A 25,085-nucleotide genomic window follows, 5' to 3' on the forward strand; every position below is an offset into this window, starting at 1 on the left:
TAAAAAGAGGGGGTGGTGGAAAGGAGGAACTTGAGCTTCTGCAAACCTTAGTTTAGTCTGAAGTGACTGACTTACACTTATGTAACACATTTTTCTCCTTACTGATTGATTTTAAACTTTGTGGCCAAATATTTCACAATTGTCCTTTGGAATTTCCTATATGGCTTGGATGTTAACCTTCTTTGAGTAGGTTACAGGGTTTTTATGGCGTGGCACTGTATCTAGGAAAAACAGAGTTTGAAATGAGAACTGTTCAAAAGTAGCACAGAAGAGAGCAAATTGCAGCATATGAGAATAAATGCACGTGGATATATGAGTAATGTAAGAATTTGTTTGAAGGGGGAAAAATAAGAGTACTCATTCATGTGGGGGTGGAGCAGTAAATGAAGTGCTGTTGTTTTAAGTACAAATGTTTGAGGAAGTAGGTTACAGCAGTTGTTTCACATTCAATTATTTCTCAACTTGCAGTCGAGGTGAAAAGTAGTGATGGAGTAGTGTTTTCTGCTGTTATTGTGAGTGAGTTATGTCATGTTACATTCTCCTCTGCAGCTCAGCTGAACCACTGGAAATCACTTTGATGCTGTTTTCTTCTGCTCCATTTTACAGTCTCTTCCAGCATCAAATCTGGCAGACCTGGAAGCCCATAAAAAATGGTACGTTAGACTTTCATTTTTAATATTGCTCTTAGATATCTTTGGCTGGAACTGTTTTGGAAGACTTTCAAGAACATATTCTGCTTTTATGTTTTCTAAATGGTCCAGTTTACTGTTGTAGTTAGAAACTGCAGTGTACCATGACCGGAAAGGATTCATTTACATTAATGCAAGTAATGAATGTCTTATCAAAATGCTCTAAGTTCTTAGGTCTTTGTTTTTCTCTACCCTTTCCTCCTATCATAACCTCAAATACATGGGGAACCTCTACAGAAAACCTTCCTTCAGAAACAAGTAGCTGTACTGTTGCTGAATATTTGAACAGCCTAAATCATTAGGGGTTGGTGCATGTGCCAGTTGAAATCTGAAGTTTAGTTCTTTTCAAACTTCTTATAAAGCCAAGAATAGATCACAGTGAAAAAAAACCCAGCTCACATACTCTAGCTGTACTTTTAAGCAGGCCTCTCATGGTAAAGACAGCCAAAGAGTTTGCACAAAACAGCATTGCTTTTTGTTCTTATTTAGAAGTCTTTTTATTTGTTCTGGTACTATAATGGATGCAAGGTTTTACACATCTGAATAGCCAGATACAGCACCAGAATTTAATTCTTTACAATTCAGATAGCTAATGCATTAAAAAGATTATCAAGAAAGGGAAGAACATACAAAGAAATGAAGCACAAAGATGGTAGTAGCTTGGCTGGTTCTGCAACAACACTTAGGTTGCTAAAAATACTGAAACGTGAGAGTTCAAAACCTGAGCATTGTAAAAGACTCAAAAGTCTTAAGAAAACTAAAAACACATTCATGAAGATTTTCAAACCCCTGATTCACTTCACCTAATTTCAGGCATGTAAATGTGCAGGATTAATCTCTGCTTGGTGTGCACTCAGGCAGATCTCCCTTGATCTTCAAACTGAGCAGTTCCTGCAGAAAGGCCTGACTCTCTCGCTCTCGCTCTCTCTCGCCCTCGCTCTCTCTCCCTGTCTCCCTCTCCTTCTCTCCTTTCTCCCACTCTCTCTTGAATTTCAGTGCTCAGGTTGATGACAGTAAACTGAGGAACTTGCTTAAGCACCTGAAATTAAGGGCCTGCATGCAGTGACTGTGTATGAGTTCAGGTAGAAAGTTTGTCTCAAATAGAGATTGCAATCACACCTTGCCCATGTCCTGGTCTAGTGCTTCAACAGAGTGGTTTAATTTGGTTTATCAAATCTTTAAAGCTTGAATACCTAATTAACTTTCCCTTCTTTTATTTAAAGGTCGAAAGGCTGCTAGACTTTGATGTGCATCGGTTGTCAGTGACTGCAGATTGCATGTCCCTGGCTGGTGACGGCCAGCACTTCAAGGTCTGCTGTGGTGCGCGCCGACAGATAAAGGTAAAAGGCACCATGTGAGGGTGGAGTGGCACATCCTGCAGTGCAGGGAGTCCCTGTGGTTTCTCTGCCAGATCTCTGCTATGCTCCATGGGCACTTGCCTTGGGTAACCAGACTAGCCCTGGGGTCCATCCATCTGCTAATGGAAGAAATGGAGGCAGGCAGCTGCTGGGACAGCACAGGCTGTTTGGTAGCATAAGTGCTCTCTGGTTTTCCATTGGTCTCCTAATGTCCTTTATATGTACAGTATGCTGTGTCCCCTGGGAAAGAACGAAGGAAGGCAAATTTTTTCAAGACTATATCCAGATTTTTCTTTCTTTTTCCTTGTCACTCTAAGAAAGAGTGACATTCAATTTTCCATGTAATTTAACAGCAATGGCAGAGCCCTTCTTTCTCCTTCCCACATTGCTGACCACATTACTGGAGAAAAAAGGGTTCTACTGAAAAGCTTGGGTGATGGAAGGCTATTAATGCCTTCCAAATCTTTTCCAATCCAATATCTTTTCCAAATTCACTCGCCACTCTACTCTGATTATTTTTATTAATAATTTTCATCCAAGTGCTTTACTACATGAGAAAAACAGAAAACTTAATCCTCCTCTAAAGTTGATTGGTTAGACTGTACTGAAAACACTGGTGAACTCTCTTACATAGTGATCTCTGTCTGGGTGAGTTTCCAAAGTGAATTCCAATAAGCCAAATGATGGTTAATTTGATACTTAGCAAATTAAAACACAAGAATTTGAGATAATTAAATGTGAATACACAGGCATGGCCTGGTTAGACCATATGAGCCTTCCCTAAATAACTGCATGAATAATAGCCATGGCTATCAGGTGTGGTATTTAGCTACCTCTCCTTTTCCCAGAGGATCTGTGGAGAAGAAGAAAGCACCGTAGCACTTCCAGGGAATGGGCAAGGAAATTGTATTACCACTGTAGCACCGTATTACTATATCAGGTTACACTGAATTCAACGTCTGCAGTGGACTTTTACATTTTTTCTTCTATACTGAGGGTCTGTAATTCCAAAAATGACTGAAGGAATTACCAAGGTATGCCATTTGGATGTTTAGTCAAGATAGCAGAAGTGCAGTGCTGTGTGAGACCTGATCTGGCTTCTCTCACATTTTCTGCCCTGCAGGTCAATAGAGCAATCTTCCAGATATACAGATGCAGACATGCAGATGTAGATTCATCATAGTTTTCTAAGGTTAACACAGAAACACAAAGTTGTACAGGGGACACAGTGCTTGAAGTAAGCAGGACAGGAAGCCTCACTTCACCTCCAAGTCTATGTCACCTGCAAGGCACAGCTTTGGCAGCCCTCAACAAGGTTCACACAGATTGCTTGGCAGGTCTCTATGTTCTCTGTCCCAGGTAAAGAGATAAAATAAAAACATTTCCATGTATCTTGAACATTTTACCTAATCATCAGATTTTCACTTGCTTAACTGGGTTTTGAGATTTAATCAATATTATGCCACACATAATCAATCCTCATTGTTCAAGAGCCCTCTGTGCCATGCAAGCCTCCACCACTGAGTTTTCAAAGGAGAAATGAGGCTGTTGATTTTCATGGTGTGTCTTGTCTTTAAAACTCTCGATCAGCACCAGACACAAGCAGTTAAGATGCCAGGCAAGGCAGCAAGATGGTCAGGGCCCCTCTGCCTGTGCCACACAAGGCAAGGCTGGCAGCTCTCCAGCCAGGGTTTCCTTGACGGCTGCTGAGGAAGTAACTAGTAAGTTGTGAAATATTAAAAGCTCTTCACATCGTACACAAAAATCTATGAAGTTGGCAAGACCACAAAGACTTGACAAACAGAGTTTTTTGGAAGCTTCTTAACATGCCTGTGGGATTTTGGCTCTGGTTATGTAGTCTGATTATTAGTCTTTTATGGAACATGCCAAATTTCAACCCTGTCTTTGATTTTCATGTTCCCACCTCAAATCAATACATTGTTTTCTCATCTCTCTTCCCTTATTGGACAGTGAAAATACAAACTGGCATTAAACATTATGGAAATAAAGACATTGACTGGCTTAGGTCAACTCTACATCCATTTAACAGAGGCAGAAATTACATTTAATAGAGAAAGAATACTTATGATAACGTAAAATTTGAATTAGGAACTCAGTCAGCTGCTAGTGAAGTTTTGGAAGTTTTCACAAGCTTTTAAGTGAATATGGATTGTATCCATCTTGAAAACAATTTGAAAAAGTAACAGTTCTCACCTATGCTATTATGCAATGGCAATCTACAGGATGTTGAATACCTCTTATTTCCACTTCAAAAAGGAATGTTTGTAGAGAAATAGACTTTTATCTCCCCTGGTAACTTTTTCAGGACATATTTTATTATAAAATAATTTTTTAGGGAATGCTACTATTAATTAACACCAGAATCTTGGTGATAATAAAATAAACAAATATAAGCATTCAAGAGAAAAACCAATATATGCCTTCCTGAAACTTATTATTCTATTTGCACATTGAGTCCTGGTCAGTCTAACACAAGAACCAGAATTTAGCTGTATAGTTGGCCTGACCAAGTGCATAGATGAAATATTCTCATTGCATTGAAATAATATTCCTTTTTTCCTTGGTTTTAGGTACCTTGTGCAAAGATGTCAAATGCATTGCCATTTATCTTGCTCTCCATATTCCCAATGCTGCTGTCAGGGGCTTGGTTTCCCAAAACTTTACCCTGTGATGTCAAATCTTCGGAAGGTACTGTGACCGTGGACTGCACTGACCGGCGCCTTACAGACATCCCCAGAGGGATCCCTGCAAACGCCACCAACCTTACCCTGAGTATCAACCATATTCCTCAAATCTACCCAACATCCTTTGATCATCTTGAAAATCTCCAGGAGATTGACTTCAGATGCAACTGTGTGCCTGTCAAACTGGGGCCCAAAAATCATGTGTGCACCAGCCCACTGAAAATTGAGAATGGTAGTTTTGCTGCCCTGACAAGATTGAAGTCATTGTATTTGGATGCAAACCAGCTGGCAGAAATACCCCGAGGTCTTCCTGCTACTTTAACCCTGCTGAGCCTGGAAGCAAACAATATCTCTTCTATCCAAAAAGCCAACTTCTCAGAGCTAGGGAACATAGAGGCATTGTATCTTGGACAGAACTGTTACTACCGCAATCCATGCAATGTTTCATTTGAAATTGAGAGAACAGCCTTTCTGGGGCTGAAGAAGTTAACAATACTATCCCTGAAGTCCAACAACTTAACACAAATTCCCCCCAATCTGTCACCTACTTTAAAGGAATTGTATATTTACAACAACATGATTCAAGAGATTCAAGAACACGATTTAAGTGGCCTTACCAACCTAGAAATTCTCGACCTAAGTGGCAATTGCCCACGTTGCTATAATGCTCCATATCCTTGTACTCCCTGTCCCAAGAGCTCAATTCAGATCCATTCAAAGGCCTTTGATTCTTTGCAAAATTTAAGAATTTTGCGGCTTCACAGTACCTCTCTTCGAAGCATACCCAGCAGCTGGTTTAAAAACATCAAGAATCTCAAAGAACTTGACCTCTCCCAAAATTTCCTGATGAGGGAGATTGGAGATGCTCAGTTTTTGAAATTTATCCCCAGCCTTGTGCAGCTTGATCTGTCGTTTAACTTTGAACCGAAGGTGTATTCTCCCTTCTTGAATCTTTCTGAGACATTTTCTTCTCTCTCTAACCTGGAAACCCTGAGGCTCAAGGGCTATGTCTTTCAAGAACTGAGAGCAAAACATCTAGAGCCACTGCTCAGTCTTAGGAATCTAACCATGTTGGATCTCGGGACTAATTTTATTAAAGTTGCAGACCTGACAGTGTTTGAAAAATTCCCAGCTCTTAAGTTCATTGACCTCTCAGTGAATAAAATTTCTTCTTCTTCAGGAGAAAGCAACCTCTATGGATTTTGCTCTAATCCAGGCATTTCAGTTGAGCAGTACCACAGGCAAGTACAAGAGATGCATTATTTCAGGTATGATGTGTATGGGCGAAATTGCCATTCCAAAGACATAGAGGCTTCTTCCTACCAGTCCTTAGTTAAGGAAGATTGCCTTAACTATGGAAAAACTCTGGATTTAAGCAGAAACAATGTACTTTTTATTACCCCCTCCGACTTTCAGGGACTTGGCTCCCTCAGATGTCTCAACTTATCAGGTAATGCAATAAGTCAAACTTTAAATGGAAGTGAATTCCTTTACTTGTCTGGATTGAAATATCTGGATTTTTCTAACAACAGGATTGATTTGCTATACCAAACTGCTTTCAAAGAATTAACACTTTTAGAAATTCTAGATCTGAGCAAAAACAACTATTATTTTCAGGCAGAAGGTGTTACTCATGTGCTAAGTTTTATGAAAAACCTGGCCCATTTGAGGAAGCTCATGATGAATGACAATGACATTTCTACCACTATTGATACTGGAATGGAAAGTCAATCTCTTCGAATTCTAGAATTCAGAGGAAATCACTTAGATGCCCTCTGGAAGGATGGCAATGATATATATTGGTCCTTCTTCAAGAATCTGACCAGTCTGGAAGAACTGGATATTTCCTTCAACTCACTCAGTTTTTTGCCTCCTGGTGTTTTTGAAAAAATGCCTCCCAGTCTCAAGGTCCTCAACTTAACGAATAATCAACTGAAGAGTTTCATCTGGGACTACCTTCCCTCTCTGAAGAACCTAGTAACTCTGGACCTGAGCAATAACCTGCTGACTACTGTTCCCCGAGAACTGTCCAATTGCACTTCATCTCTCCAGAAACTGATGCTCCGAAACAATCGCATAAAAATGTTAACTAAGTATTTTCTCAGAGATGCTTTTGCACTGAGGTACTTGGACCTCAGCTCCAACAAGATTGAAATAATTAAGAGATCTAGCTTCCCTGAAAATGTCATCAACAACCTGGAGATGCTGCTTTTGCATGGCAATCCTTTTAAGTGCAACTGTGAGGCTGTGTGGTTTGTGTGGTGGATCAATCGGACACAGGTGACCATTCCTCTTCTGGCCACAGACGTGACCTGTGCTGGCCCAGGGGCACATAAGGGAAAGAGCGTGGTTTTCTTGGATCTGTACACCTGTGAGCTGGACACGTCGTATTTGATCCTGTATGCTCTGTCAGCTTCAGCCGTGCTTGGCTTGATGGTGTTCACAGTGATGAGCCATCTCTACTTCTGGGATGTGTGGTATAGCTACCACTACTGCACTGCCAGGCTGAAGGGCTATCGGCGCTTGTCTTCACCAGCTGCTTGCTACGATGCCTTCATTGCCTATGACAGTGAAGATCCAGCTGTGAACGAGTGGGTGCTGCAAGAGCTGGTGGAAAGGCTGGAAAACCAAAAAGCCAGGCAGTTCAATTTATGCCTGGAAGGAAGAGACTGGCTCCCAGGGCAGCCGGTCTTTGACAACCTTTCCCAGAGCATTCAGCTGAGCAAGAAGACCATATTTGTGCTGACCCACAGGTACATTACAAGTGGCCGCTTCAAGACAACATTTTATATGGCTCATCAGCGGCTTCTAGATGAAAAGATGGATGTCATTATCTTGATATTTCTTGAGAAGGTCTTGCAGAAGTCCCGCTATGTCCGTCTGAGGAAGAGGCTGTGCAGAAGCTCAGTCCTGGAATGGCCAACTAATCCTCAGTCTCAGCCCTACTTCTGGCAGTGCCTGAAAAATGCCATAGCTACCAGCAATTCTCTGGCTTACAACAAACTTCTCCAAGAAACTGTTTAGTTGTGCTCTTCTTGTAAATATTGTTATGATACACATGCACCTTGCTTGGCACTATCTAGTGTGCAGCAAGAAATGATGCACTACCCTGGAGGTCACTGTTGCAGAAAATCACACCTTCCAGGTTTTAGTTCACTATAGGCCTCTAGCATCTCCTATGATTGGTTCAAGTGTGGGTTAGACACTTGATCAACATGCTGAAGTACACAGAGTGAGGGAGTAACTAGACTTTGCCTAAAATTTGCTGCTGTTCAGACCCTGTTGGAATAAATGGGATTTTAATAAAAATATATAGTTTCTTTATTTGCTATATTTATGAAAATCAAGAAAAGAAATCACTGACACATTTGTGTCTGGAAATGGCTTTAGAAAAGCTCATTTATTGATCTTAGGGGTTGGGAAAATAAAAGATCCCTTTTCTTTTCATCTTAGGCTTACAGCTTCTGAGTCTACCACTTCTGTCTGAGTGGGGAAACTTTGGAGAGCAAATTCTGTTGGGATTGATGTCAGGGGCTTGGGTCTGGTACAGGAACTCTCCCATTGTTGTACAGTCAAAAAGTTCACAAATCTGAAGAGACATGGAAGTATGTGTATGGACTGAAGTAGGAAGGCAAGTGAGATATGTGTTCAGAAGATCTTGTAGGCTGTGGGTAGAAAGGAATTATATAAATGGGTTCCTTGTGCATGGAGCTGCTGCGTGAGTGCAAGGAGAGGGAGCAGGACAGCAGATGAGCAGGGGAGGCACAAGGCAGATGGAGAAAATCAGTGAAACCAAAGAGAGAAAGAACTAGGTATCTTTGAGATCCCTTCCAACCCAAACCATTCTGTAATTCCATGATCTCAGCTGCCTCTGGCAGTTCCTTGCTGTCATGGTTAACACAGTTTGGTTTTTAGTTGGAAAAAAACACAAAATACTGTCTTGTAAGGACATATGATTTCATGTGGAAAGGACAGGGACCTATCAGAAGCCAATTCTTAGATACTGACATATCGTTTGACCACTGAGGACGCTGAATGCAACTTTGGAAAATACCCATCTGAATCCTGACAGTGTGCAAGCTGGCCCTCCTCCTGCCAGCCTCAGAGGAGGTGAGAAGGCAGTCCCGGCTCTCTCCTTGCGGTGGGGCCAGGCCTGCCCGGGCCCGGCTTTTCACAGGAGACCCGCCGGGCCCGGTGACTCCCGGGCCGGGGGAGGCGGTCAGCCTGTGCCCCCGTCCCGCCCGGCCCGGGCTCGTAGCAGCTGTAAAACACCCTGCCGCTTCCCCCTGCTGGGGGGAGCCGGCCCAAGGCCCGGCCGCGGCCCTGAGCCCTTCCCCAGCAGAGCGAGGGGAGTCTGTGTCCTCTGATGGCAGCTCCGAGCTGGGCCAGGCAGGCCGCTCCGGGATCCCTCATGGCGAAGTTCTCCTCATCCTCTCAGCCTTTGAGAATCCTGGAGGCTGCTGCCCGGCAGAGATATGTGACCATCTGTGGGCCCGGGCGAGAAAGTGAACTCTTTCTTGGTACAAAATAAAACTCCAGAGCACTAACCCTTCCATGAGCGAGAAGAAAAAAGAGTAAACATAGAGAAGACACAGCATAAAGTCAGTAAAGAAAGTCCTAAGTAAGACAGGGAAGTGAGGAGTTACCTCGTTAGCTCAGCTTCTCTAGTAAAACCATAGAGAATAGACTATTTCCTATAACATATGAATGCTGTTTAGGGGGGGATGCATGGCTCTAGTTGAAAGTTTTGAACTGATAAAATTGAGATTTTTGAATAGAAGAAGAAAAAGTGATATGAAGCACTTTGCTCCTAGGGAAAAAGGGGATCTCCAGTTTTAGAGATAAAGATGATTTTGGAGATAGAAGAAGAGAATCTATTTTATACTAGAAGAAGCATCCTTAAACAGTACCCCTAATAAGGTGATAAGCCCATATGAAGCCATGGAAGAGGCTATTAGTAGTTAGAATTTCACAGTTTGCAAAGGCTTTCAGGTAGCTGCAGATTTGTGACATGGGAGCTACTAGAGGACTGTTCATGTGGCGATGTCTCCATGGAACTCTAAGAGAGACTCCTCTCCCAAAGAATTAATAAAAGATTATTTTTAAATAGTAAAACTAATCACAGTTTTGTTTCTTTATGTGGTTAGTGAGAAAGTAAACACTTGTGGGGGAAGGAGGAGTGTTTTAAAAATTTCATTTTAATTCTTATTTCCTTCTTTTAGTATGTGTTAATAAATCTGTCTGTTTGCCTTTAAATTAAGCCTGTTTTGCCTTTTTTCTCTTAATCCTATCTCACAGCAGAAAATACACTTAAACCACTAACACTAAATTTGGCCAACAGAGGCAGGCTAATGTGAAACCACTACATGATTGGTGTTTCCACCTGGTTTCAAACTTAACCCAGCACACTTTCCTTGCTCTTCTGTCTGGCCCTTACTTTAAATAGTCCCTTTTTGATTTACTTTAGTAGTGTGCAGACAGGCAAGAACATAAAAACAAACAAGAAAACTAATGTTCATATAATATTACAGACAAAAAGGATTTTTTTCCCTCCAAATTATCCTAGTGGTGTTACTGATTTACAAGAGAAGCAGGAGAAAGATCAGTGTCTGTTTAGAAAAGTGGGTGTTTTATGATTTTATTTTAACATTGGAAAGGGGATCTGGGGAACTAAAGGCCTGTCAGCCTGACACTGGTGCCAGTGAAGGTCATGGAGCCAATCATCTTCAATGCCATCATGCAAGAAGTGCAGGACAACCAGCGTATAAGAGCCAGCTGGCATGGGTTTATAAAAGACAGGTCTTCCTTGACCAGCCTGGTCTCCTTCTGTGACAAAATGACCTGCTTAGTGGATGAGGGAAAGGCTGTGGATGTTGTCTATCAAGAGTTTAGTAAAGCCTTTTACATAATTCTCCACAGCATTGTTTAGCCAGGAGAAAAGACAGCTCAGGGAGACCTTATCACTCTCTGCCACCACCTGAAAGGAGGCTGTACTCAGTGGGAGTCAGTCTTTTCTCCCATGTAGAAAGTGATAGGATGAAAGGAAATAGACTGGAGTTGCATCAGAGGAGGTTTACATTAGATACTAGGAAAAAAAAATTCACAGAAAGGGTTGTCAAGCAATGGAACAGACTGCCCAGGGAAATGGTGAAGTCACTATCCCCAGAATTTTCAAAAATCATGTGGAAATGGCACTTGGGGATATGTTTTAATGGAGAACACGGTCATGGTGCTAGGTTGATGATTAGACTTGATGATCTTGAAATTTTTCCAACCTTAATTATTTTGTGATGCTATGGTTTCTTATGGCTGTGTTGTAAACCAGTGATTTGAAGTTCAACTACTTTGTGCTCATTGTGACCGAGACAGTCACCAATCATAACTTTGCCCATGAATCCCTCTCTGTTTCCAAACGACATACCTAGATGGGCATGTTTCTTAGTTCCCTTAATATCTCCACCAGGAAACCATCTTCAGCTTGCTTCAGGACTGCTTGCGTCCATTGTATGGTGTTCCTAATTGAGATCTCGGAAGTTAAGATCACTCATAAGGACAAGGAGAGCTGACCTAGAGATATTTCTTAGTTCTTTATGGAATGACCAGTGTCATGGTCCCAGATGGGTGGTTGATAGTATAGTCCCACAACAACACGCATCTTCATCCTTCCCAGAGACTCAACCATGTCATCACCAACCCCTCCCTCATATAAGGACTTGACTTGCCTGCCCTGCCTATCCTTCCTGAAGAGACTGTAGCTATAACACAACAACACAATGAACAGTATTGTTTTATTTGATAAAGAAATTTCTTAAATGTAAGATCATTTAACACGCATTACTTTGAGGGTAAGTTGTTAATAACCCTGAAGTCTGGGGACACATAATTATACCTTTACAGGTTTACAACTGAGCACTACACAAAAAGCATACAATACATTTAATGCACTGTATCAGTTCAGTTGCTTTATGTATCAGATCTTTGTTTCAAATAAAATGCTGGCTGAATTATTTGCCTTCCTGCACAAGTACTGTAAATAAAGTTTCAAAATTACTTGTGCTAAGAGGTTGTTTGTGCTTCTGCTCTTTTGAAACTTTTTTTTTGCAGACAGTGGTCTGCACAGGTCAAATAGAGAAGAATGTAGGCATCAACTCTCATGCAAACCTTGTTCATAAATCATGCTCCAGCTGTCTTGAACATAAGGATGAACTGTTAATCACACCAGACTGGTAAACATCTTCATAATAAGATCATCCTTCTCCTTTTTTTTTATGGTCTGACAGAAGAGACACAATGTTTAATTTTCCGTGGGAGTCCAAGTTAGATTTCATGAGCAGTTGAAGTTTGTATTTCTCAGATTGTTGGAAGCAAACTCACCCAACTGCGTTTAAGAGGATGGGATGGGGGAAAGAGCACAAGGAAATTTTCAGAATAATCTTACTCTATGTGCTGCATTTTGTGCACCCAAAATGCTTACGAAGAGTTATAGGTGACTTCCAACAGCTCTGTGAAAACTGTCTCAATTTTGACAGAATTTAAAGCCACGGGAACAGAAAATGGTGAGGGGTTTGGTGTTTAATTCTCTATGCTCCCTGCTCCATGTCTGGAGTCTGGTCTGACAGTTCAGCCTGATGGGAAACATTCCTCTCTCAGCAGCATCCTTTTGAGATAACTGAAAATACACCATTGCATAGCAGAAATGGGAGGATTTAGCTGATATTTGTCTGTAAACCTTATTTTTAATCATTCCATTGCCCTAGTGCAAGTACACATTTTCAGCATATTTGATGTTTGCAGCCTTGCTGGAAGCTCTTGTCATAGACACTAGGAGTTTTAAAGGTCAACCATTCAGAGCCTGTTTCTGAGGCAGTGGACTATGGGGAGTGAAGCCTGAGTGTGTTTTCACTGTTCAAACCTCTCTCTCATTTGTTTGCCAGGCACTATTGTCAGTGCTGGTGCTCTGTGGCCCCTCCTGTGCTAGTGGTGCCTGCCTCTCTCTGGCAGCCACCCGGCCTGGGGGGATGATCTGAACCTGGGAGGGCAGGTTCAGAGCAGCTCTTGGGTAGAGATAAAACCAGACTGATAAGACAAAAAAGGAATAAGGCAAATTACACAAAAGTGATCACTCACCACCTCCTGGCAGCAAACCAGTGCTTGGCTAGCCTCTGAGTGATGGCTGCTTTAGCTAAATCCACATCCTGCCACCCCTCCCTGGTTTTATCACTGGGCATGGAACCTTAATGGCATGAGTTATGCCTTTAGTCAGCTGGGCTCTGTAATCGTGGCTGTACCCCCTCCCAGACTCTGGCTCACCCACAGCCTGCTCACCAGTGTGAGAAGTGGAGAAGGCCTTGAGGCTCTGCAGGCTCCCCAAGAGGCATCATGCTGGTGTGTAATCCACACTGCTTTGCTCACCAATCTGTCCCAGAGTACTACAGCGCTGCTGTGGAGAAAATGAGCCCCATCCCAGCCAGACCCAGTATGGTTGTTGTGAGTGACAAATGAGGTGTGATTGTGGATACTCCTCTCTGTCTTTTCCAAGCCTGTGTTGAGCTACACTTGTAAGAAAATGTAAAAGAAGTCAAAGAAAAAAAAATGTTGTCTTGGGCTATGTAACAAAAAAATGTGTATTCTGTTTCATCTGTTGAAACCAGCTGGGGAGATTTTTTTTCCCCCCTTTGTCTCTTGTGACTCCAGGGGTGAGGGGGATGGAGGCCTTCTGTTAATGAGCCAGCTGTTAAAACCAGGGGAGCAATGTTCCTTACCTCTTCCACGACCCATCCTTCCTAGGGGATATCTGCTGTTAATGAGCCATTAAGGCTCACTGCATGACTGATAAAATTAAATCATTCCATTGTGAGATGCTCCACCCGGGGGAGGAGCCAAGCATTCCCACCTGGATAAAACATGAGATTCAGAACAGCAGAGCATCCTCTATTCCGCTGGATTCTCAGAGGAAGACCAGACTCATCTCACTGCCACTTCAGGATCATCTCTACTCCAACAGAACCACATCTGTTACTCCAGGAGGATTTATTGGGACTGCTTCCAACACCCTGGCTGACAGCGTGTCAGGTCGTATTCCTGACTCTGTCAGGGGTTTCTAGGACTTTTGTTTGTTTGCTTACTTGTGGGGTTTTTTTATTATTATTATTATTCCTAGTAAAGAACTGTTACTCCTATTCCCGTATTATTTTTTGCCTGAAAGCTCCTAATTGCAAAATTGTTATAATTTGGAGGGAGGGGGTTTTACATTTTCCATTCCAAGCGAAACTCCAGTTTTCCCTGACAGATACCTGTTTTTCAAAACCAAGACAATTGTACAGAACAGGCAAATCATAGAGACTTGCTGAATGCCCTGCTCAATTGTTGTTTCTCCATGCATATGCATACACATGGATATCTGCTCTTATTAGCAGGATCCATAGTGGATGGCTTTCATCCAGCGCTGAGGGAAGAGCTTGTCTTTGGCAGAATGATAACTATATTGTCGTTACAATAAAAGCATTTTTGATAGGATATTATGATTAGTCTAGCACATAAATGATTATTATTAAAATACCACAGGATTTCTACAAAATAAATTAACATAGTACAAGCTGTAAGTAGTGTAACACAGAATTTATAATAAATTTTAACTTATAATTTCCAATCACTAAATCCTAACTTGACTTATGATGCCTAGTGATTTGAACCCTGTGCAGATCAAGTCAAATCTTAGTCCATGCTTTGTTCTATCAATATAACAATTATAATAAGACTCTCAAAACATACAGAAGAATGACTCACTCACTCCATTCTCAGAGGATGCAAACAGTGGTGGAGACATGCCTGCTACTGGAGGCTGGTGGGTTTTACTGTCCAGCAGCAGCTCTGGTTCAGGTCCCCCCTTATGCCTCATAACTGGTTGGATCTCTAGACAGTGGGCTGCTGCACTTCACCTCCCTCTTCCGTGGGGGCCTGGTGAGCCAGGGGCCTGGGACCCTCCAGCACAGTAAGGAGGGGAGCAGTCACCTGGTGCCCAGGAACCCTGAGGGTGGGAGGAAGGAGAAAAATATTGTTTGTCTGGGCTTTCTTCTGGGTTTACAGAACATTCAGGGCCTGAGAATGAGGTGAAGGGTCATGAAGATGTGATTCACTCAGTGACAGGTGATGCTGCTTGCCTCATGAATTGGCATTAATTAACTCCATGAGCAGGGTTGAAGCAGGGTGTACTAGTGGCAGTGGCACACATCAGCGCTTCACTTCTACAGTGACTTTTCAGAGAAGGCAAGAATGAGGCACATGCCACTGCCCCTCGGTGCTGAAGAGACCCTGGTCCCACCAAGGTTTCCAGGGGTGGGGTTCAGAGAGCAGTGGTGTGAAAGCAAAGGCAAAACCTGGCTCCAGCATAGGCTCCAGGGCAGCCAGGGAGGAATGTCACTGGGCTGGGAGTGGAAGCCTGTTACATCCCCCTGGGGAAATGGTTTCTTCTCCCTCAGGGACCCCTGGAACTCCTGTCATGTAGTCTGACCCTTCCTTCCCCTTCTGACCCCATTGGCTGTGTGCCAGCTAGCCCCTCCCTCAGAGACCCTAAGAAAAAGCCTGTCCCCCGGGAGCTCTCTCTCTCTCTCTCTTGGGACATCATCCTGGAATAAAGACTTGCAGCTAAAAGGGTAAGAGAGCCTCTTTTGAATCCTTGTCCTGTCTTTCTTGATATAATCCTACTAGGCCTGAGAAGGGCTGAGCTAGCTGAGACCCTTTGAGGGAAACAGGATTGTATCAGTTGGCCCCCAAAGTGGGTTTTAATTATAGAAACCCATGCGGAGCTGGAGACCTTTCATAGTCTTAAAAGCTCTTTGGGAAGTTCAATTACCCTAGCCACTTTGGCCACATGTTGTAGCTATAGGTGGGTAGGGATAAGCTCGTAGCTTGTGGTTGCCCAGTCACGAGTGAGCTAAAGACAGGACCTTCAGTTGCTTCTGACTCAGCATATGATACCACGGACCAGGTAAAGTCCTCCGTTTGATCGGTACCGCAAACTGGGAGGGCGTCATTTTACCTTTGCTAGTAGCAGCGGGTGGGTTTTAGGACCCTGCGGTGGCGATTTTTTTCTTTTTTTTTTCTTTCGTTTCTGATTGCCGCAGCCCGCGGACCCGTGGGGCGGCTCCGCACAAGGAGCCCTGCTTTTTGGGGAAACCCCGGCCCGGGCACGTATCCCATCGGCCAAGCAAGGCTGCGGGGACCCCCCCGGTGCCACCGGGGCTGGAGAAACGGCGCGGACGCGTGACCGCAGCCCCCGAGTTTTCCCCGCCTGTTCTCTCTGGTTATAGGAGACACAGGAGTTACGTACAGCTGACTGTAGCAGCTGGAGGCTGGATTTTGAGCTAATAGCTTTCAATAATATCGAATCATGGGCATACAGCTATCAGCTCCTCAAAAGAGTATATTAAAACAACTCCAGGACCTTTTAATTAACGTTAAAATTTCCAAAAGGCTGCAAAAACGTTTTGTTCGCTGGTTAGAACATGAATTTACTGAAGCTGAATTGCTGCAGATAGATACTGTTTCCTTTTGGGATTACGTGGGTACGGTGATCACAGATAAAGTCCAAAATAATGATCACGCCGCTTCTGTATTTATCCCAATATTTTTGCAAGCTCGTAAACATCTGTTAGAGTTAAACAAACCCAGCCAGGAGCAAAAACTTACCCCATGTAATCCTCCCTCTGATCCACCTTTATACCCGGGTTTACCTTTGTCCCGGGATCCTTTTAACAAAGCCAGTTTCTCTCCTCATGATCTCGCCGGGGGGGCAGGGGCGGCCCGGGACTTCTGCGAGGCGGCAGGGTCCCTGGCAGACCCCCTCCACGTGGCTGATAACAATGGCGGCTGCCATGTGCCCCGACCTTCCCCCCACGACCCCTTCCCCTCCCAACCCCCTCCCTCTGCCCCCGCCCCCACCCCATACCCCTGTGCCAACCCCTGCTGGCCTCCGGCAGCCCCACCCCACCCCTCCTCCCCATGCCTCCCTCCCGGCTGCTGCGGCGGCTCGGGGGGGGCCGGCCCCTCCTCCTCCTGCCTCCCCGGCAGCAGGGAGAGGGCCGCCCCCCCCACCCTGCACGGCCACAGCGGGGGGTATGATTGCCACACGGTGGGGGGAGGGGGACAGCCTGGGCTGCCCAGCCAGCACGGACAGAGCACGCTTTTCCTTCACCACCCACAAGGGACTGCTACCACTGTAACCCCGGTACCCCCAGACACGGGGGGACCGGCAGCAGCTTCCAGACCCTTGGCAAATGCAGATGAACCCATTTTCTCTGTAGCTCCAGTAGCATATGTAGGCAGAAGGCAGGGTTCTCGGCAATACCAGCCACTCTCCTACCAAGACAAGAAAGAACTATGTAAAGTACAACGTGAGTTTGGCAGGGACACGCCCATCTTTAAAGGGATGTTTAGAGCCACATTTGATTCTAATGAAATGGTCCCTAATGATATTAAGGACTTATTCAGGTGTCTGTTATCTCCCTCAGAGTATGATCTGTGGGACAATATGTGGAAAAGAGCTTTAAGAACACTTTTACAGGAGATTCAGCAAAACCCTAATATGGCTAAAGACACTGAGAATAATGATATTACATTTGAACATCTTTGTGGTGAAGGTGTCTGGGCTTGCCCCGAAAAACAAACCCGAGTATTATCCAAACAAATTTTACTTAGGATTAGCAATGTTGCAGAGAAAATGTTTTATCAGCTACCATCAAGGGAAGGGAAAGGAAGTTATGTTAATGTTAAACAATTTCCTACGGAGAATTTCTTACAGTTTGTTGATCGTCTGAGGACACAGGTGGAACACCAAATACCAGATCCCGTGGTGCAGGCAGAGCTGATCAAGGAGATGGCTCAAAGAAATGCTAATGAGACCTGTCGTAGAATTATCCTCACTTTACCCTTGGACCCACCACCTACTCTGTCCCAGATGATAGAAGCTTGTTCCAGATGGGCAGAACTGTTCTGCACATCTGAAAGACATCCTGGACCAACACACCCACAGCATACAGCCCCTGCTGGACCACACCCCAGCAGGCAACAGATGCCACCAGACCAGCTGCAGCGCATCATCTGCCTCCGCTGCAAGAAACCGGGACACTTCGCCAGATCCTGCCCCCAGACGCAGAAGCAGAAGAAATCCAACAAACAAAAAAACTGAATTTACAGCGCGTGCCCGCGGTTGATACTACAACGCGCAAAGATATAAATGTAGCGGGACTCACATTGGCAAAAGCTTCTCTCTTAAAGAAAAAGGGGGGGGAGGGCAGGTCACGGGGTGTGGGGGTGCAGAAAAATGTAAATGTTAAATGCTCAACTAACAAGGTTTGGCAGCCACTTGGCCGTTTTAGACTTGTAACTACCAAAGGTTTCCATTTCAGATCTACTGAGTGGATGGTTATAACAGTTGACCTGTCTAACATCTCACAGGACCTGACGGTTTACCACGTGGGATTGGACAGTGAGTATTTTGTTATTGGGGACACAGCACACACACCCTTGGAAATTGAGATAGCTCCCATGACCATAAAGGGAAAAATAATAGGCCTCATGTTGTTGGCTCGTTGTTTGCACCCACCCTTTTATCTGATAGCGGGGCAAATTCTTGCCCAAGCCATTCCGGTTCCAGCTGAGATCACAGCAGACGGTAAATCACCAGAGGTCTACTGGACAGAGGTGGTGGGGGAACCTAAACCCTCTATGATGTGCAACATTACTTGTGGATCAGAGCGCCTCCAAGTGGCGGGAGTGCTCGACACGGGAGCTCAGGTCACCGTACTGCCACAAAGCATGTGGCCTTCAAACTGGGAATTAGAGCCGGTGGCAGGCAAACTTCAGGGCATAGGAGGAATCTCAATGGCAAGGATTTTGAAAAACGTGGTGCAAATTGAGGGACCTGATGGAAAGGTGGCGAATGTCCGTCCTTTCGTAGCAGATTATAACGCCCCACTGTGGGGGAGGGACACCATGTCTCAGTGGGGAGTCCGATTGGTCATTCCTAAAACACCCCAGGATTTTTGCAAGTAGCCACTGTGGAGCGCCCTACCCAGAAGTTAAAGTGGTTGGAAAACACCCCCAGATGGGTAGCACAGTGGCCTTTGAGTAAAGAAAAGCTCAAGGCGCTGGAAAAACTCGTGGAAGAGCAATTGGCTCAGGGACATATTGTGGAGACAACAAGCCCCTGGAATTTCCCGATCTTTGTGATAAAGAAACCGGGAAAGGATAAGTGGAGGTTGCTCCATGATCTAAGAGAAATTAACAAAATAGTAGAAGACATGGGACCCCTCCAACCAGGGATGCCCACTCCAACAATGCTCCCCCGAGATTGGAAATTGGCTGTCTTAGACATCAAGGACTGTTTTTTCCAAATTCCATTGCACCCTGAAGATGCCCCTAGGTTTGCCTTCTCAGTTCCCACTGTCAACAGACAGGCCCCAATGAAGCGTTATCACTGGAGGGTCCTTCCCCAGGGTCTCAAATCGAGTCCTTTCATATGCCAACAATATGTAGCCTCATTACTGTCTCCAATACGCGCACAGAGAAAAGAAGCCATCATCCTTCACTACATGGATGATGTGCTAGTGTGTGGCCCCAATGACTCTATACTCCAACACACGCTTGACCTAGTGGTTAAAGTTTTAACCTCTGCTGGATTTCAATTACAGGAGGACAAGGTTCAAAGGATGCCACCTTGGAAATACCTGGGCTTGCAAATCAGTGCAAGGACTGTTGTTCCACAGAGCTTAGAAATTGGTTGCAATCCAAAAACTCTAGCAGATCTCCACTCCCTGTGTGGGTCCTTGAATTGGGTAAGACCCTGGCTAGGCCTCACAAATCAAGATCTAGAACCCCTCTTCAACTTATTGAAGGGGGAGAAGGAGCTGACGTCTCCCAGGGAGCTGACCCCAGAGGCAAAGACAGCAATCGAAAAGGTACAAAAAGCCTTGTCAGAGAGACAGGCTCACCGGTGTGAGCCAAAGGTGCCTTTCCAGTTTATTGTTCTAGGAAAACTGCCACACCTGCATGGCTTGATCTTTCAGTGGATCGAGGAAGAGAGAGATTCACTGTTGATAATAGAGTGGGTTTTCCTCTCCCACCAAAGATCCAAGACCATCACAGAGCCACAGGAGCTGATAGCACAGCTGATTCGGAAGGCCAGGGTAAGATTGTGTGAATTGGCAGGTTGTGACTTTGCATGCATTCACCTCCCGGTCAGACTCTCAGAGGAGGGAAAGAACTCTCCTGAGAGATTGACCAAAGAGATGTTTGAGCATTTGCTGCAGAGCAATGCCAGTCTCCAATTATCTCTGGACAGCTACAGGGGACAAATATCAGTCCATGCCCCGTCCCACAAGTTGTTCAATGAGGAATTCCACCTTATTCCTCATGAGAAAAGGAGTCGGAGACCACTCAAAGCTCTCACAGTCTTCACAGACGCATCGGGTGCTTCCAACAAGTCCGTCGTGACTTGGAGGAACCCACAGACTCAGCATTGGGAAGCTGATGTTGAGTTTGTGGAGGGATCCCCCCAAGTGGCTGAACTGGCCGCAGTGGTAAGAGCTTTTGAGAAGTTCTCAGAACCAATCAATTTGGTAACCGACTCTGCCTATGTGGCGGGAGTAGTGTCCAGAGCGGAGCAGGCTGTGCTCAAAGAAATAGAGAATGAACATCTCTTCAGGTTGCTTTCCAAGCTAATCTATTTGGTTTCTCATCGACAGCACCCGTTTTACGTGATGCATGTGAGGTCACACACTGATTTGCCAGGTGAGATCGCAGAGGGGAATCGCCAGGCAGACTCCCTTGCTGCACCAGTTGAAAAGGCACATCTCCCTGATGTCTTCCAGCAGGCAAAACTGAGTCACCAACATTACCATCAAAATGTGCCAGCCCTGATCCGACAATTCCAACTAACACGGAGCCAGGCTCGAGCCATTGTAGGTACCTGTCCAAACTGCCAGCTCCAGGTCATGCCATCGATGGGCATGGGGGTGAACCCCAGAGGCCTGGGCAGCTGTGAGGTATGGCAAACAGACATCACACACATTCCTAGTTTTGGTCGCCTCAAATATGTTCATGTGAGCATTGACACATATTCAGGTGCAGTGTATGCCTCTGCCCACGCAGGAGAAAAATCCATACATGCCAAGCAGCACCTAGTGCAAGCCTTTGCAGTATTGGGAATTCCAAAAACAATCAAAACTGATAACGGCCCAGGGTATGTGTCCAAGGAGTTCCTAGAATTTGTCCAGCAGTGGGGAGTGGAGCATAAAACTGGCATCCCTCACTCCCCCACAGGTCAAGCTGTGATCGAGCGTGCACACCAGACGCTCAAACAGGTTCTGGCTAGGCAGAACTGCTCGGCTTCGTGGATGACACCACAGCAGAAGGTCTGCAAAGCCATGTTCACCATCAATTTTCTAAACTGTTCATTTGAAAACATGAGTCCACCTGTGGTACGTCATTTTAACAGTGGTGATCAGTTTAAATTGTCTCAGCGTCCACCGGTTTTGATTAGGGATCCTGAAACTTGGGAAACCAGAGGTCCCTATGAGCTGGTGACCTGGGGTCGTGGCTATGCATGTGTGGCTACTCCCTCAGGCCCTCGGTGGATTCCCCAGAAGTGGGTGAAACCTTTTGTCCCCAAAAATCCAGCTCCAGCAGAAGGGGACGAGAAGCAAGTGACTGATGCTTCGAAGAGAAGACGCCGCCGGATGGAAGAGAAAGAACCTCCTTAGAGGTGGATTCCTTCTGGCAGAAACAGGAACCTTTTTAACATGTTTTAAAAAATGTTTATTTTTCCCTTCCAGAGAAAACCTACCTCCCACTCAACCCTATGATGAACCCCATCCAAGTTGTCATCCTGCTAATGCTGAACAGTCTGGCAGCTGCATGGATCATCCCTCAGCCACGTCAGAACGTCTGGGTAACCCTGGCACAGACACTTCAGCAAGAAAACATATGTTTGTCCACTGCAGCAGCTAAGAATCCTATGTCTACCTGTCTGGTAGGAATTCCTTTGCAGGCTGGAGAATTTCCAGCAGGCTTGGACAAATACAAGTCCAACGAAATTCCAGAGGCACACACCCCACAACCACACCAGGATCATAAAAAGCAAGGTGTGTTCACCATGAACCCCTTAGCGGAATGGGTGCAGGGTTTGCCCAGGGTAGCTCATGAACCCCAGGAGTTAGAACTATTGGGTTCCTCCCCTGCCACATACTGCATCCATTTCTCTGTCATCCCAAAACCCTCTAGCACTGACGAATACCACCTTATAAAGCAGTTCCGGGGAGAATTTACTGCAAAGAGGTGGTGTCATAATATAAGCCACATTGCATCAGACAACCCATCCCACTCCAAACCCAGGAGCCTCCCTAGAGGATTGTTCTTGGTTTGTGGGGATCGGGCATGGGCAGGAATTCCATCCCGGCTTTTCGGAGGGCCATGTACCATAGGGCGATTGTCCGTATTGACACCCAACCAAACTTTAATTCGTGAATGGACACACAGAAACAAATCGGCTGACAAAATTCAAAAAAGGAGTGCTGACAATTTGGACCCAAATTGTAATTCAGACATTTTTCATTGGGCAAAGTCAAAAAGAGTTGCTGTATCCCTGTTTCTTCCGTGGGTAGCAGCAGCCAAAGCTCTAGGTGAATTGGGCCACCTAGAGTGCTGGGTGGTCAAGCAGGCTAATTTAACATCCATCGCCATCAGCTCCCTCCTAGAAGACGAGGAGATTACCAGACAGGCTACCATCCAGAACCGTGCCGCTATTGATTATCTCTTGCTATTGCATGGACATGAATGCCAGGAATTTGAAGGACTCTGTTGCATGAATTTGTCCTCAAAGGCTCCAAACATCCATGCTGCCCTCCGAAGCATGAACAACATGATCGGACAAGTGAAGCAAGAATCAGAAGATTGGATCAAGGAACTGTTCAAGGGCTGGGGATTCACTGGGTGGTGGACTTCTGTAGTCAAAACAATTTTGTTACTTTTTGTTATCCTTTTCCTTGTAACCATAGCATTCGGAATCCTACGCTGTTTGATTTTCAAGGCTATTAATGGCCTCATATCTTCTACCTCAGAAGTCAACCATATAGAGTTGGCAAATCTAAAGCGGTCCGGTCTCCCTACCAACCATAAGTGGTGGGAAACCCACACTCCGTGTTAAACAGAATGTGAGAACTTCTCTCTGTGTCTTTTTAAACAAAAAAAGGAGGAGATGTTACATCCCCCTGGGGAAATGGTTTCTTCTCCCTCAGGGACCCCTGGAACTCCTGTCATGTAGTCTGACCCTTCCTTCCCCTTCTGACCCCATTGGCTGTGTGCCAGCTAGCCCCTCCCTCAGAGACCCTAAGAAAAAGCCTGTCCCCCGGGAGCTCTCTCTCTCTCTCTCTTGGGACATCATCCTGGAATAAAGACTTGCAGCTAAAAGGGTAAGAGAGCCTCTTTTGAATCCTTGTCCTGTCTTTCTTGATATAATCCTACTAGGCCTGAGAAGGGCTGAGCTAGCTGAGACCCTTTGAGGGAAACAGGATTGTATCAGAAGCCTGCAACACTGTAAATGGTAGGGCTTTGGACTTGGTTAAACAAGTAAAAACACTTAGAGCATTGTGCTGTGATGTATCTGCAACTATATCTAGATATATGCAATATATACACTATACAAAATACATTCCTGTTGCATATAGGTGGTTTGCATGTCTAAATACACATACAGAGATGTAGACAAAAATCAATCGATTTCAAGTGCAGTTCATGACATTAGAATCAAAATAATATCTATCAGAGATAGAAATGTCACGCACAGTTGTCAAACAGGCAGTATCAAGGCCTAAATTGAATGAGAAAATTATGCCTCATGGTCTTTAGAACTCCATAAATTGACATGCATGCATGCTTAATTGAGCTGTGTTACAGTGGCTTGCCTGCCATAATCTTAAGCCTTTATTTCATATGGAACTGCTCTCCTTCTATGTGATTTGTTTGGATCCAGCAGTGTCTGAGCTCCATGTTGTCCTGCAGGGACTTTTCCAGTGCTTCCTCAGTGCTCTTGCCTGAAGTTGACTTTATAAAACACGGCAGGATTACCTACATGAAGCATGAAAAAAGGCTAGCAATGTCATCACTAAGAAGTAGTATTTGAGGATATCCCACTTAAAAGTGCCAAATTTTCTCTGAACCTGACAGTTTTATGAGCCACCAGTTTCTCCATTGCCATGCACCATCACTTCCAGCATGACTGCCTTGGCATTTCTCCTCATCATCCCTCAGAGAAAAGAGGGAATGATATCCGTGGCTACTCTGTCTTATCTGCCCCTGAGGAAGGGGCAAGCAGAAGGGACACAGTTGCAGCACTGACCCTGAAGAACTTGGAAAATAGCTCCATCTTATTTCAGCTATTTCTGAATGCCTTCTGGCTCCCTTGAAGGTAACTCACTTTCAAAAACAAGAGTTCTGGGCATCTTTTCTTTGAGCAAAAAAATTTAACCTGTTGTAAACGAGTCAGTCCTGGTACTGAGGTAGCCTGAGCTTTCAGAAAAGGCAGTGTCTGTTTCTGTGGCATTGGTGGCTTCCTTGATCATATCTCAGCACCCTGGGCAGTTTGGGTAAGCTTTTAACACAGATCTGTCAGAGTGTCCTCCCTCACCAGGCCCTGAGTGCTTCCTCTGCCCTTGTTGTTGGCCAATCTCCTCCAGTGCTGTCTTCTGTTTATTTTTAGTGCCTGCAAATACATTTATGGAACAACTATCAGCAACATCAGTTTGAAAATTCAGCTTATGTATTTCAAAAGCTGAGCAAGCTAACTAGCTTTCTTGAATAATTTTGGGGGTAAATTATGCAATGCTACACTGAATGCAGTATTGACTATGAGTAGATGGAGTTGTACCCTTATTCTTGAAGTGAGGGTCAGCACATTAGAGAAAAGACATTGCAGCAAGGCTTTAGGACTGTAAGTAAACTATCAAGACTTAAAATAAACACAGTGGAATCTTGATTTTGACAAACGAGATAAAGCAACCTCCTGTAGGAAAAAAAAAAGGAAATGTGAGTTCACTAACCTGATTACAAGCCAGCTGTCAACCAAATTTATAGATGAAGAATTAAGATAATTTAAGACTCCTGCTTTCTTTTTAATTATTTTCTTCACTCACAGCAGGCATAATATGTATTTGCTCTTATCAGTAGGTCCTCCCCTAACATGTGATGCAGTAGGAAGTACTTTCCTGCTTTGTGTTTCAGAGGAGGCAAAAGAGATTTTGTGCAATTTCTGTGGGACACTGAACTTTTAAAACCAGTAA

At 44.6% G+C, this 25,085-nt stretch overlaps 2 protein-coding genes across 3 annotated transcripts; both read left to right on the plus strand.

Moving 5' to 3' along the window:
• Positions 1 to 492: 492 nt before the first annotated feature.
• Positions 493 to 9,824, plus strand: LOC134548248 (toll-like receptor 7). 2 transcript variants are annotated; one of them, XM_063392850.1, is made up of 3 exons: positions 493 to 657; positions 1,921 to 2,029; positions 4,639 to 9,824. In XM_063392850.1, exons 1-3 carry the CDS (start codon positions 524 to 526, stop codon positions 7,774 to 7,776), a joined length of 3,381 nt encoding a protein of 1,126 aa, XP_063248920.1. In that variant the 5' UTR covers positions 493 to 523; the 3' UTR covers positions 7,777 to 9,824. The 2 variants fall into 2 exon arrangements, with proteins under 2 accessions (XP_063248920.1, XP_063248919.1); XM_063392849.1 differs by having other exon boundaries at positions 493 to 653; positions 1,913 to 2,029.
• A 7,931-nt stretch (positions 9,825 to 17,755) lies between these two features.
• On the plus strand, positions 17,756 to 23,197 carry LOC134548676 (uncharacterized). The gene is made up of 2 exons (XM_063393569.1): positions 17,756 to 18,238; positions 21,585 to 23,197. The coding sequence occupies exons 1-2, from the start codon at positions 18,172 to 18,174 to the stop codon at positions 22,952 to 22,954; spliced, it is 1,437 nt and encodes a 478-aa protein (XP_063249639.1). The 5' UTR covers positions 17,756 to 18,171; the 3' UTR covers positions 22,955 to 23,197.
• The last annotated feature ends 1,888 nt before the right edge of the window (positions 23,198 to 25,085 follow it).

The sequence above is a fragment of the Prinia subflava genome, chromosome 3 (assembly GCF_021018805.1).
Source record: "Prinia subflava isolate CZ2003 ecotype Zambia chromosome 3, Cam_Psub_1.2, whole genome shotgun sequence".
NCBI classification, from domain to species: domain Eukaryota; kingdom Metazoa; phylum Chordata; class Aves; order Passeriformes; family Cisticolidae; genus Prinia; species Prinia subflava.

Coding starts and splice junctions, on each gene's coding strand:
- LOC134548676 (XM_063393569.1), top strand. CDS start 18,172: ATGGTTATAACAGTTGACCTGTCTAACATCTCACAGGACCTGACGGTT. Junction 18,239..21,584: donor TTACCACGTGGGATTGGACA/GTGAGTATTTTG, acceptor TTTCCCTTCCAG/AGAAAACCTACCTCCCACTC.
- LOC134548248 (XM_063392850.1), top strand. CDS start 524: ATGTCATGTTACATTCTCCTCTGCAGCTCAGCTGAACCACTGGAAATC. Junction 658..1,920: donor AAGCCCATAAAAAATGGTAC/GTTAGACTTTCA, acceptor AAAGGTCGAAAG/GCTGCTAGACTTTGATGTGC. Junction 2,030..4,638: donor GTGCGCGCCGACAGATAAAG/GTAAAAGGCACC, acceptor CCTTGGTTTTAG/GTACCTTGTGCAAAGATGTC.